Here is a 13,557-nt window from a genome sequence, read left to right as displayed (position 1 = left end):
CAACTAGTCATGTACCGTCTAGACGTGGCGACCCAACAAAGAAATCGCCCCACAACGAAATTGGCCCACGCCATGCCCACACCCACTCCACGGGCGCAAATTATCCATTTCTACACAAAATAACTAGCAAAAAAATACTCAATCCTCTTCTTCGGCCTGTCTATATTGTTCGAGCCCACGGGCGATTATTTCCCGGGCTTCTTCGACTGCATGTGGCTGGCTTTCTGCCCGAGCCGTTTTTTTCCGCTTTGGGGGTATTTGACTAGCTTTTTGTGCCTTGGCGATGTCCTCTATACGTGCAAATCGCTCATTTCCATCTTCATATACCCTCTTACGCGTGCGAGGCTTTGAAGCCTCTAATTCGGTTGTGAGATGCGTAATTTGTGCCTTCAAAGACGCGATCTCTGTATTCTTCAGATCCAGGGACCTCCCGACCTTAGTAAACAAGGCCCGCACACGCCGCTGAGCCGGACTGAGGGCATTCCGAATACTGTCCTGGTACTTCTTGATGTCCTGACTGCCGTGCAGTGTTTTGAAGAGCCTGTCATCGTCGTTCGGGGCCGTCGGCGGCGGTGTTGAAGGCCGGGCCGGGAGTGCCTCATTGTCCTTGACCGCCTCAGGGTCATCAAGTAAACAAGCCGGGTTGAAGGGCCAAATCCCGGTTTTACTGAAGCCCGACATGATGTTACGGGCACTCATGCCTTTACCCGAGGCATCTCTGTAGCAGTAAAGGAACCGAACCTTGTTGACAGGAGCTGACGATGTGAAGCTCGCGAGGGCCTTGGTATTTTCCCTAAAATAGGTCTTTAAAGGTGAAAAGACCGAGCGATCGAGAGGCTGAGACTTGTGCGATGTATGAGAAGGTAAATAGACGAACTGGACCTTATTTTGGAAGGCCGCTAACATGAATTTTTCGTTCATATGGCTCGAATGTTCGTCAAGGATCAGTATACGCCATTCGCCCGGCCTTTGGGGCTTTGTTTGGATCAGGTAGACCTCTTTGAGCCATTTCAGCGCAATACTGGCGTTGCTCCAGCCTGTAATTGAGTAATCGTACTTCCATTCCCGGAATTCCTTCGTCAGGTTGAAGTTATCAGGAAAGTGTTGTCCTTGAAGACTGGCCCCGGTAAATATGATCACGGGCTTCAAACGAACGCCCTCAGCAGTGCCGCATTCGATAACTGAAACCCAGGTTGTTGCATCAGAGCTTTTCACGTAGGTTCGGTTCGTCAGGGAGCTTCCTATGACCTTTCCGGCCCGGGTCTCGAGCTCCTGCATGCCGTGCTCATCCATGTTAGCGATGTTGGCCGGGATGACCTTTTTATCCTTGATTTGGAAGGCCAGGCGCTTGAAGAAAGCTTCATAAGCTTCACGAGTAGATCCGCAGACTCGAGAGGATTCCAACAAGGTTGAATTCTTCATCTTTACCGCCGGGTTGCGGCGTAGGAAGCGGTCCACATATCGCTCCCCAATGGTCTTTTTCGTGCCGGCCTCATTGAGTATAGCTTGAGCGAATCTCTGCACCTGACGACGGCTAGGAGCCCTGCCTGCAGCCTCCTCATTGAGGCACCAGTCGGCTAGGAAGCTTTCCTGCGCATTGGAGAGGTTTCTTTCGGCTTGTTTACTTTGTGCTCGATTTTCTGCCCCGTGGATGCGTTTGCAGAGGGTAGAAGGAGGGATCCCGAAGTCATGCGCGGCCTGCTTCTGCGATGCGCCCTGTTCAACTGCAAGTATTGCAGATTGAATTAGCTGCTCTCGACGGTTCGACATGATGTATTTTGAAGCTATTCGAGCCTGAATTGATGAAGTTGTGTTGTGTTGAAGTTGAAGGGCGGGAAATTAGATGACAGGGGCAGAGATTTCGTTGTGGGGCGATTTCTTTGTTGGGTCGCCACGTCTAAGACAACTATGTTCACAATACCCCGCTAGACGGTGCTCACAAACGTGCCGTCCTGCCAGCGCAGTGTGTGTCGGGTATGTGCTGGTTTAAGCGACTTCAAGGAACCTTCAGGCGATTCGCCCACAGGTCTCCACCCCTCTTCGTTGGAAAAGTCGACAGTCATCAGGCCTGAAGCAGGCATGGGCAGCTTCCATGATTCATGGTCGTATCCAGTCCCTTCTAGGTTTCGCGCCGTGGTGACAAGTGTGTCCCTGATTCCGTTAAAGTATTGATAGAGCTTCCCTCTCTTGGTGCTTGATGACCGTGGCGTGGGGCGCTGTGCCTCGCGGGCAAGACTGAGCTTGTTCCGGTGTTGGACAAAGAGGGAGCGGAATGATATGGCGCAGGCGGCGACGAACGCTACAACCGTGTATTAGAAAACGAGTAATATCTGACCCGAAGCTCTTGCAGGCGGGTAAAAGACCGAAGAATTCCGGCGCGTACATGTAAGATACTCGACGGCGAACCAAAATATCCAGGCAATGTTGACCTGCTTCCTTGCAACTTTGGGATCGTCGATGTTGCTCCTCGAGGTGGAGCCCCTGATGACGGCCATGGAGATAGTGAGGCCCACAAGAGCAAACACAGCCGAAAAGACAATCTTTTGCCGGATCGAGAATCGCGTGTTCCACAAGACCCACGAGGGGAAGATGATGACTAGAGGAATAACAATCAGCTAGATGTCGGCCTTTGGGAAGAACTACATGAAGAACCTACGGAGAAGGTCAGAGAAGGCGTCCAGTACGGCCGCCGCAACGCCTTGGTAAAACATGCGGGCGCGCTTCTCGAGCGTCATACACCTTTGAACAATGTCTTGGGCTCTCCCAAACATACACTCGTACTCGTTTAGACCTAAAGCTACAATGCCACAAGCCATGACTAGAAACGAGCAGGCCCACCAGGCCCACAGGTACTTGGGAATATTGCTGCCGAGGCGGTGGAAGAGGACCAGGAAGTTGGTCTTGATAAGCCAAAGACCGATGATGACAAGGATGGAAGAGGCGCCCAAGGCCCATAGCGCATGCTCTGAGTCTTGGAGGAAGGTTAGTCCGGGAATATAAGTGCCGTCAGCCGCGTGCGCAATGTTAAACAGACTCTGCAGATAGAGTTGCCAGACGACAGGCACGGGTATGTATACTACCAGCACGCCAAGAACGAGGCAGTCCTCAGAGAGGAGCTTGCCAAAACAGAGGATGCGGGCCCAGGCACGACCAATGAAGACGAGGGTCATAAGGAGAAGCGCGCTCCAAATCATGACCTGTGTTGTTGAGTGAAGTATGTTAGCGGGCTGGTTGATGGTCAACCCAAGACCCCTTTCACCAACAAGAGCAGGGCACAAAGACCAGTGATGGCAGGCAGCCCAAAGTAGGGGGTGGGTCGACATGTTGGAGTCAGCACTTCAACTTTTTTCATTTATCTCTCCTCCTTGTTCTTTTTGGTCCTGCCAGAGGGCCTCTATTATAGTTGTAAATTGTGGCAATGGTGGTGGCAAAAGTAGCCACACCAGCTGAACTGGCCACTTCATTTCAGCTCCCCTGAGCCTCTTTTCACCTCGGATGACCACACCAGAGCTCAGCTGGGATGAGCTCTATTCCACATGCAACCCTTGTCCATCTGACAATAGCCAATCCAACACGACACTCGTCGAACACTCTGCAATCCACCGATTTAGCATAAACTCAAGCTTACCAGCATGGTCTGCCAGGGCATCATCTCGTCCATGGTGAATAGCGTGTGTGCTGGGATGAGCACAACCGTGCTCGGAAAAGTGTCTGTGGGCTGCAATGGGTGCAAGAAGTGCGAGATGATTAAAAGCTGACCGGAGATTGGGGCTGCCTGAACGAGATGGGCCGTCGCAGGGCCCCTTATCAAGCGCTGATGAAAGCTCAGCACCCGGCAGAAGGGTCTGCAAATCCTAAGTCCAGCTAGGATAAGACAATTGGTAGTCGCTCCTGTCTAGACAACTCAAGCAGAGCAGAGCTCATTTAAACCACGATTTACCCCGCCATGAGGGGGAAGAGTCGAAAGAGGGCGACGAACGGGGCTATTTACTCTATAAGGAATCTCCCTTACCTTGACTGGGAAGTGTGGAAAGAGAAACGGGAAGCCTAGGGAGTCTTACTCAGCGCAGCATAGCTTGGAAAGTAACGACGCCGGTTGGCCAGGAACTAGAATATGGCTTTGGGGCCTGAGTAGAGTGGCTGTGTGTGTGAGAGAGCGGGAGGTGTTGGAAGGACAGGAAAGGTGTGTATTAGAGCATTGCCTCCAGTCACCGAGTTGGCCCATCTTTGCATCCCGAGGCAGTTATCTGGCGGAGACGAGGCTCCAGTTCCAAACATCCATGCAAAGAGACCTCTTTAGTCCATTCAGGGTTGCCAGTCATTTGCAGATCGCCGGTATGTGGTGGTACTCACGCTGACTGCAACCACCATCTCGGACCCAATCGGACCTCCTCAACGCTCATAAAGAGGTTCCAATCCCTGAAATGCAATAACTTGAAACTTTGATGACTGGTTAATATCTGCTGCAACGCGGCGCGGTGCAGCCGCCGAGGAGCATGCAGCAACCTCGGCAGCCCAGACCAGCCAACTACCGAGCTACCACCAGTTGCTACCACAGGATTCCTCCCGTTTGACGCTGCGATATTGATTCCTGCTCATTTGAATGCTGACAACGGCGGCTAGGTGAGTGCTGGCGGACAAAAATTGTTTGCCTAGAAATCTCCAGGACCGACGAGCCAAAGCTAAGATAGCTGTGAATATGCAGTCAGATTCCAAAAGAAAAGTATGTGCGGGTGCGGCGCAGCTACAACCGAGGTGGGCGAACTAGCTGCGATAGGGGGTCGAGCCGCGGTGAGACAGGACAGTTCGGGCGGACTGATGACCTTTGAGCATCCTTATAGGCCAAAAGCTTGGCAAAAGGGGGGGGGGGGGGGGGGGGGGAGATGGAGTGTGGTGAATATAATAATATGACCCAACAGGGAGGTTACAATACCGGTAACCACCAGTTACCGAATGACATGAGCTAGCTGCATATCATAAACAGGATGTGATAGCCGTCGGGGGCAAGGTATTGGGGCTCAAGATAAGCAACGCTCCGATCTCAACTTACCACACCAGAGCCGCACCCGGTTTCTCGCGTTCGCCTCTGGGCGTGCTCGGTGTTCTAAAGAATACCTTACGCTCAGAAACCCACCTACCTTCACCACACCAAATCGTGCATAAACCTATTCTAGTGGGCAAAGTAGTTGACTACCTGACTATGGAAGCTCTCCTGGATACAGGAAGAGAAGGGAAAAGAAGGACAGACAGCGTGTGCGCGGGTGCAGAGGCCCAGGACAATCTGTAGCACCCTGCACGCTCAGCAGTCAGTCAAGACTGCCAACCTGCCTTGACATACATGTGTAGGCAGGATCCAGGATTCCGACCACAACTCTCGGGGTTACCTGTGGCTTTCGCTAACGGCGTAACTGACGCGACGAGTGACGCCGTGAAGTATTAACGGCCGCAGTCTTTGCCTTCTATTCACATGTGCCCACATGCATCGAACTTCATAATGGCATTTATACTAGCAGAAAGGTTCAACGCTAAACGCCGACTGTGGTAAGATTTTTTTTTTTTTGGAGAGCAACACACATCAATGAGCAACGTTTTTACCTCCTGCCGACCGCTCAATATGCCCTCCGTCTAATCCCTTTTTTCTCTACGCGCTTATTATCGTCCTGTCTATTGTCGTTCCCAAACATAGCAAGAATCGCAACCCCATACATTATTCACAGATATCACAGTACGTCTCCTCGCCCTGTGGTAAAACAAGCGTCAGCATCACTTCCTCTGAGAGACAGGCAAATCACCAGAAAAAGGCAACTCACAAGATTCTTGCCCGGTTTAGTGCACCCGGAGATTGGGAAATGTCTTTGCAGTGCCGACAGCGTACTGTTTGCGTTGTAGTTGAGAAAGATTTGCGCAAGATGAGCCCGGTCGCTAAAGAGCTGGAAGATCTCTAAAGAAAACAGACATGTTAGAACTTTAACCTTGTCTAGAATGACTCGGACATCCCTACTCTCCAGATATACTGTCGCTTCTGGCTTGGTCGTGACCCTAATGCCGGCGCCGACGCCGACTCCGTCCCATCTGCCGTCGGCTAGACGATTGGCTAGGATGGAAGAGTTTTGTTCGGGGCCCATGTAGACGACTGATGGAACGAGGCGGTTAATGCTAATGTCAAAATACGGTCAAAGGGGAGGCCTGGACATACCTCGCAGATTATAGCCCGCATTGCGAATCCCTGCGGCCTCGGCCTTCAGAGCAGCGTCGACTACCTTTGGATCAAGCCCCGGGATGTCTCTGACAAGAGGATGAAAGGCCGGCAGGCCGCTGTAATTCAGGCATAGACGGTCAGCATTTAGTTCGTCCTTGAACCGTGCAACTTGATCTAGGGACTTGCGTGAAGAAAACGTTGACTTGTCCGCATCCAAGCTAGGGAGAACCCGGGTGCGAGATGCGCCGGTGATCATGGATGCCGGCAGCGCTGGCTGTTACACCGAAGGAGAGCAGATGCTTCAAGGCCACCATGATTACCGTAAGTTGAATAGGACAATCGGGGTTTGAGAGCTCAGAAGTGACTGGTCGTGTTGGCTTTGTTCGCGATCTCGGGTTTCAGATCCGGGAAAGACAGGGAGGCAGCGTGCGCGTCGTATTTATACCATGAACGTATGTTATTACAATTAGAATTGCGTCGGAAGGGTGCACGCTGAAAAGGGAAGCCTCAGGGCAAGAACAAAATACTTATAGCATTTCGCGCTCTTGCTTCGGGACGCATAAGAGATCATTCCGACGGGACAGCGTCCGTCGACATCGGGGCCGAGCCCTCGACCACGAAGCTCCCGGTAAAGAGATGTAGGCCGCAGCAGCTAGGGCTTCCCCCAGTAAAGCGGAGAAAGTTTGCTTTATTGGGATTCTCTCATGTGGCCCAGGCATCCTGCATGCTCGGGCCATGTGGTTGGAGGACTGTGCCGCAGGGATCCGGGCTACAACCTGCAGACTATAGCAACGTCGCATGGCATTCTGCTCGCACTGATATGTAGCTGTGATGGTTGGTTTTAATCAACACGAGCCGTGAAAGAGACCCGAACGACAGTGCCCTCGGTTCCATTCTGCTATTAACCCCTATTGCGATTAGCTGATGGCTTCTCGGGTTGGTCTCCTGATTAGTCGAGGAATATATCGAGACATCAGCCTGTATTTGCACAGCTATGTACGCGCCCAATCAGGAGCCGGCCAGCAGACGCCCGAGCATGGCCGACATGGGCTGTCTAATCAAAAGAGACAGACGATGGTTTCGGGGACATGCCAAGACTTAGCTGACTGTCTACCTAGCAAATGCAAGGTAAGTAGCTATTGACTGTCCTAAGTATCTAGGGGTATGCGGGCGATAATAACGATTGTAACTCAGCTACGCGCTAACGAGGGCTGGAGAGACGCCGAATGGTAAACGGTGGAGATACTCGATATTAAATGCTCTCGGCAGTCATCGACGGGCCAAAGAGCTATCATATACAGATTGGGCGACATGGTCGTGGTGACTAGAGTCCGTAACAAGTATAAGGAAGCTGTGTCTCTATCATGAACGAGCCCACTCGTCGTGCATGGTAATAATCGGTGAGGCCCGTATCTATCGCCATATGGACTCACATTTTTGAGCAGGCTTACAATTCTTGGCGGCAGAAGCAGACCAGCAACAACACGGTCACACAACACTCACCAAAGCCCACCATGCAACTCGTTATTGTCGCTGCTCTCCTCCATCTCCTACCCCTCGTGCTCTCCCTCTCAGCCCGGCCGCGAGCCCGCTCGGCCTTCATCCCTCATGTCCGCTCGACGCACCTAGACTGGGACGCGGCCAGGCCCGATACCGCCTTCACCTCGCCTCGTCTCGACGGCCACTCGGTGCACGAGTTCACCACGGGCAGCACTCGGCAGCAACAACAACAACAACACCCGGCCGACTCAGCCACACTCGCCGACCACGCGGGCACGGCTAGCAGCGGCAACCCCAAATGGGAGAACCTTGGCGGAAGCGTGGCGTCGTACCCGTCAGCGTGCTCGTGGGGCACCGGGCGGCTGGACATCTTCCACATGACGCGCGAGCGGTCATGCCAGCACCGCAGCTACGGCGGCTACAGCAGCAGCAGCAGCTTCACCGGCTCATACAGCTGGTCTTCGTGGCAGACGCTGGGCGGGTCGCTCGACGGCGGCGTGGCCGTGAGCAGCCATACCGAGGGTTCCTTCACCATCGCCGTCAAGGGCACCGACAACCAGTGCTGGCAGCGGGCTTATACCGGCGGCGGCGGTGGCGGCGCGTGGGGCGACTGGCAGACGCTGGGCGGCAACATCAGCCACGACGTGGGCCTCGTCAGCCGCGGCGGCGTCGTGTCCGTGTCGCAGAGCACCAGCGCATCGCTCGACCTATTCGTGTCGGCGCCCGACGGCCAGTGCTGGACCAAGACGTGGTCCTACTCGTCCAGCTGGAGCACGTGGACGGCGCTCGGCGGCTACCTCGACAGCGCGCCGCGCGCCGTGTCGTGGGGGCGCGACCACATGAGCCTGTACTGCCGCAGCACCGACGGGCAGGCCTGGTGGCGCCGGTGGAACGGCTGGACGTGGGAGAGCTGGACGAGCTTGGGCGGGTCCGTGATAGGCACGCCGTCGGCGTTTGCCTACGCCGGCTACGAGTACGTCGTTGTGCGCGGCACCGACGGCGCCTGCTGGTACCGCAGCTGGCACGCCGGCACCTGGTCGCAGTGGGCCAGCCTGGGTGGCAGCCTGCGCCACGAGCCCGAGGTGGTGTCGTATCTGCAGTGGGGTGGCGGCGTCGACGTCTACATCAACCATGACGACGGCGGCCTGTACCGCAAGAGCTGGGACAACCGCACCGATGCCTGGTCTCAGGAGTGGGAGCCCATGGGCGGCAAGGTCGACTCCAAGCCCGGCGCCATCGCCTGGGACAACGGCACGCGCACCGATGCCTTTGGCCAGGGCAAGGACGGGTCGTGCCAGCGGCTGGTCATGAGCGAGGGGAGGAACGACACCGGGTTTACGAACGAGTCCTGACTGTGATTCCCGAGGCGAGTAGGTGGCTGGCTTGAGTGGATGGCGCTACTCAGGTACAATGAGTGACTTGTTCGCTCTTGAACAGCTGGCAGTGGCAAAGAGACAGCGAGAAGTGGCGAGACATTTACGTTCTATGATTTACTGATGCGCAAGGCTAGTTACTCACCTTGCTGTCCATGCTAGCCCCCTGATTCTTGCACCGTGTCCAACCATTCCGCATTCTTCAATGGCCATCAAGGCGCTTCTATTGTCAACTCTATTGAACTCATCTCCACCTTGCCGGCCGCCATTTGAGCCCCATACAACGGCTGAAATGTCAGGCGCCGTCAAACTTCTATCCCGAGCTGGGGCGCGATATAATAACGACTCGACCTCGGATAGCCAGTCAATGGAGCGACATGCTGCAAGATGATGCGGGAAAAAAAAAGGGACAAGAAATTATAAAACCCTCATCTCAATCTGGAGGGGAACTCATAATTAGAGTGAATGCCACTGACTTCGCGCTTGGTCATGTTGGCATTGTTACGAACTTCCTGCGCCAGCCACTGGACTGACTTCTTGTCATTGTTTAGTTCGGTAGGCCGGGCGATTCGGTACTCAATGCTGCCATCGGACAATTGCTCCGAGCTCAAGGTTCTGGACAGCCGGTTAAGATCTGGGTCAGGAGGGGATCCTTCTGGTGGCGCCGACATAATAAATGATGGTCGATGTCGAATTCCAGACGGACCGGCTTTCTCAAGGTAGATTTCCTCCTCGAGTTCGTCGAGGGTTTCTAGGAGTTGAGCTTGGCGGTATGGTATGTCTTCGGAGTCAGTGCTTAGGTCCGCTGCGGTACAGTAGGTATCGTCAGAGTCGTGGGGACCCTGTACCATACCACCTTAGCAATGAACAATTGACCAGATCGATCGTGGTGTGAGAGGACGACTGTGGAGGGTTGGAAAAACTGGCGGCTTTGTCAAGCGTGGCGGCCGCTGGATCCAGGTGTTGAGATGCCTCCGGTTTGTCAAGCGCCCCGGTGACCAAAAGAGTGATTCGGAATCAGGATGTGATCCACAGTCCACTGGACCAATTGATTTCGTGACAAGAGGAGAACCACCAGCGATTTGACAAGCGCCTCGCTGATGGGTTGATCTGTTTCTGGATTGACAAGCACCCCAGATTGGATCGGTTGGTTCTCGCGATCGGTTTGACAAGCGCCCCGACCGTGAGGCTTTTCGCAACGGTTTGACAAGCGCCCCGCCGCAAAAAGGTGCCTTCTGCAACAATCTCCCCGGACAAGAAAAGACGTTGCGGAAGCTAGAAAAAAATGGTTTGGCTCTACTCAGGAGCAGTCGCTGCTACCATTTGAAGGGTGATCGTCACCTAGATCACGGAATGCGGTAGGCTATTCGTGAAAAGGTAGGTAAATTGATGATCGAGGGAGGAAGCTCGGGAGCACTGCCCTGCCGAGGACCTTAATGTGGTCCTTTGGTGGGGCAGACGCGGTCTAACCGCGTCAGGCTAAGCCCCGCTTCCCTATGTACCTATGTACTTAAATTACACGTGCCGGTCATATGACCCTATCTTGGCGCTCCCTCGCTCAATCAGGCATCACCTACCTTCTTTCAAGCCAAACCTTCTTCTCCTATATTTCTCGTATACCTTGCACCATTTCTGTTACAATCTGGACAACAAGTCCACGGAGCTAGGCCAGTACTACAGGGGAATCAGCGGTCCCGGACGACACTCGTGTCGCATGACCCCCGCCGATGCCCAGTACGAAGTCCTCTGAGGAGCAGCAAGAATTGCTGATTCTGTTTTCCCGCGTCCGCTAACATAGCCTATCAGTGACGAGAACCCTGAAAACTGGGACCCGCCATCGACAGAAGAAATGCTTCTCAGGGAGGCAGCCGCCGCAGGGACCGTAATGACAGTCAAGGAAGCCAGAGAGGCGGCTGAGGAGGAGAGGAAGCTTGGACACCGGGCGTACGATGATATCTATCTCAAGCCACCTCACGCAGCCCGCTGGAAGGGCACGCGCGAGCCTGTTCAAATCAACCCCCCGCCTTTTTCTGAGAAAGAGATCAGCTATAACGTTGGAAAGGGCGAATCCCTACGACGAGAGGAATACGCGGGGAAGGGCCTGCAAGTCATTGTCAAAATGGCTTCCATCGAGCTCACCCCGGAGAAGCCCGAGTTCGCGCCCGGCGGGTGGCACGTCGAGGGCCAGATGAACGAGCACATCGTCGCCACCGCGATTTACTACCTTGACTCAGAAAACATCACCGAGAGCCACCTCGACTTCCGCGCCATGGTCTGCTCGTACCAGGATGACTGGGGCGTTGAACGGGATGGGTTTGGCTGGATGGAGCAGTCGTACGGCGCCAGGCTCGGCACCATCTCCGGAAGCTCCTGCATGCAGCACTACGGCAGCGTCATCACGAGCGAGGGCCGCCTTCTGGCCTTCCCCAACGTCTTCCACCATCGCGTCTCGGGCTTCAAGCTCGCGGACCCGACCAAGCCGGGGCATCGCCGCTTCATCGCTCTGTGGCTGGTCGATCCCTTGACCCGGATTATCAGCACGGCAAATGTGCCGCCCCAGCAAGGAAAGTGGTGGGAAGACCGGGCGTTTGGAGGTTTCGAGAAGACGAAGGACTCGACAATGCCACCCGAGGTTGCGCAGTTGCTGATTGAGCGGGGCCTGGGCCGAGGTCTGGGCGAGGCAATAGCGGCAGGCAAACTCGGTGGCGCGAAGCTTCCCGCCGAGGTGCTAGACATGGTGAGAAGTGAGGTCAGCAATGATGAGGTTCTGATGACGCGGGAGGAGGCTGAGGAACACCGCCGCAAGTTGATGGTGGAACGGTCGGCGTTCCAGGCCGAGGCCAGGGACATGTTGGAGAACTCCGATTACGGCTTCTGCGAACACTGATGGCGGGCGCTGCGGGCGGATGAACATCATGTTTGACTTGGTGGCAGGCTTTGAGCTGCTAGCCTGTTGGACCACATGTTCAGGTGGGTTATATATCTCAGTGCTGCCACTGCGCGGCCTTATTTAGGTGGGCAGGTTTTCATTGGACGTTTTGAATGTGTCATTGCTGTGGGTAAGATAGTGCTTCACATCCGATGTATGCACAATTCAAGGCAGATTTCCAAAGGCTGCAAGCCCATAGCTGAGGAGATATCCATCCGTATACTGCTTCCGTCGGAACGGGGTCAATGAGAGTTCTATTCCCAGTGACTCGATTCAGTTCTTGCCGGGGCATATGTTGAATTGGTAGACTTTGTTTGTGTTGTAAATTGACGTGGCCATCTTAAACATTCAAGTAAAAAGATTTGCTGGAAAGGGTGGCTACCTCCATGACCGGTCTGCAAGAGGGTCTGCATCGGAAGGTGACATCCATCGCCCCGCATTAATGTAACAAAATGTGACTTGAAATGGACAATGGGACCGAGTTACCTCGTGCAAGGGAGGGTCAACATAAGAATGATAAGATGGATGAGTGGGAGGAGTAATCATGCACCGGACTATATCGAATGCTCCGGCCATTGTCAGTTGGATGTCACTGCGCGTGTGCCTGCCTACCGAGGTGACATTAGAGGATGGGCAGCCGACAGGCGGCGTTAATGACCCAGAACACACACTGAGAGAGCCTGGGCCTGATAGCTGGCCAGTTAGCCGCACAATAATACAAGGTCATATAAAGAAAGAGTTGCAATGATGGCTTGTCCCATTTGCGAAAGGCCGTCGCACTTGGAACTGGGGGATAAAATCAATATATGTGAGGCTCCATTCTTCAAGCACAGTTACACCAACAATGCAGTGGGCAAACTTCCTTCCACAAGTGGTTTGTTGTTTTCGGCACGAAACCACTAGTTTGGTTCAATCATCCAGAAGCTGGCCAATAAATACCCGATCAACGACCCTCAAAAGCCAGGGGGGTGGTACATGGCGGGAACCGCGCGAGGCGGAGAGTAAGACCGCTCGAGTTGTGCCGAGACGAGAACTGAGTTGCATCAGCTCTCTGGAAAGCAAGGGTGTGATAAATATTCAAATACAACATTTTTCCAGACTATTGCAACATTGAGTTTTGTTGTCTTTGGTACTGGTGCCACTCCAGTGTTCTCCCACGTTAATCGAGACGGTTTACATCAGTGTAGGCCACGTGACTTGTACTGGCGCTAAACACCCAGTACCTGGTGCGCACCCTACACACCCGCGAACGTTGCTTCGCTACAGGAAAAGTGCAAATTACTTCAACTCTAGCCGGAGGAGTATAAAACGGACACTAAAATTACAAAGGGTTACAAACGACCTCTAGGGAATCCAAAATAAGATTACTATATAACTTAACCTTGTACGATAATTTACTTCTTCTTTACTTTGCGTTCTTCTCAGACTTTTTTCCTGTATATCCTTAGTCTATTTTCTTATCCTTTTTATTACGACATACACTTGATACTACCGGAGTAGGTAAGGTTAAGTGTTACAATCCACACACAGAGTGTCTGAACTGCAAGGCCGTAAGC

General features: G+C 53.7%; 4 protein-coding genes across 4 annotated transcripts; 2 read left to right on the top strand and 2 right to left on the bottom strand.

The window, feature by feature from the left end:
* Positions 1–2,160: 2,160 nt before the first annotated feature.
* B0T26DRAFT_739211 (uncharacterized protein) lies at positions 2,161–3,323 on the bottom strand (the record flags this gene model as incomplete). Its single annotated transcript, XM_060443675.1, has 5 exons — positions 2,161–2,235; positions 2,299–2,330; positions 2,384–2,596; positions 2,657–3,076; positions 3,260–3,323. 5 exons carry the CDS (start codon positions 3,321–3,323, stop codon positions 2,161–2,163), a joined length of 804 nt encoding a protein of 267 aa, XP_060297702.1.
* A 2,487-nt stretch (positions 3,324–5,810) lies between these two features.
* B0T26DRAFT_600207 (uncharacterized protein) lies at positions 5,811–6,320 on the bottom strand (the record flags this gene model as incomplete). Its single annotated transcript, XM_060435715.1, has 3 exons — positions 5,811–5,941; positions 6,002–6,133; positions 6,197–6,320. Coding segments are annotated over 3 exons (387 nt in total), but the record flags the coding sequence as incomplete, so codon positions are not given.
* A 1,393-nt stretch (positions 6,321–7,713) lies between these two features.
* Positions 7,714–9,051, top strand: B0T26DRAFT_673561 (uncharacterized protein; the record flags this gene model as incomplete). Its single annotated transcript, XM_060439614.1, has 1 exon — positions 7,714–9,051. One exon carries the CDS (start codon positions 7,714–7,716, stop codon positions 9,049–9,051), a length of 1,338 nt encoding a protein of 445 aa, XP_060297700.1.
* A 1,621-nt stretch (positions 9,052–10,672) lies between these two features.
* Positions 10,673–12,253, top strand: B0T26DRAFT_700267 (uncharacterized protein). Its single transcript, XM_060441531.1, has one exon. The coding sequence runs from the start codon at positions 10,922–10,924 to the stop codon at positions 11,957–11,959; it is 1,038 nt and encodes a 345-aa protein (XP_060297699.1). The 5' UTR covers positions 10,673–10,921; the 3' UTR covers positions 11,960–12,253.
* The last annotated feature ends 1,304 nt before the right edge of the window (positions 12,254–13,557 follow it).

This window comes from Lasiosphaeria miniovina, assembly GCF_030549165.1.
Source record: "Lasiosphaeria miniovina strain SMH2392-1A chromosome Unknown B0T26scaffold_3, whole genome shotgun sequence".
NCBI lineage: Eukaryota > Fungi > Ascomycota > Sordariomycetes > Sordariales > Lasiosphaeriaceae > Lasiosphaeria > Lasiosphaeria miniovina.
Note: the sequence above shows the minus strand (reverse complement) of the source record. Positions and strands in the feature narration are given on the sequence as shown.

What these genes read in the sequence shown, in the direction of transcription:
- B0T26DRAFT_700267 (XM_060441531.1), top strand. Translation starts at nt 10,922, where the DNA reads ATGCTTCTCAGGGAGGCAGCCGCCGCAGGGACCGTAATGACAGTCAAG.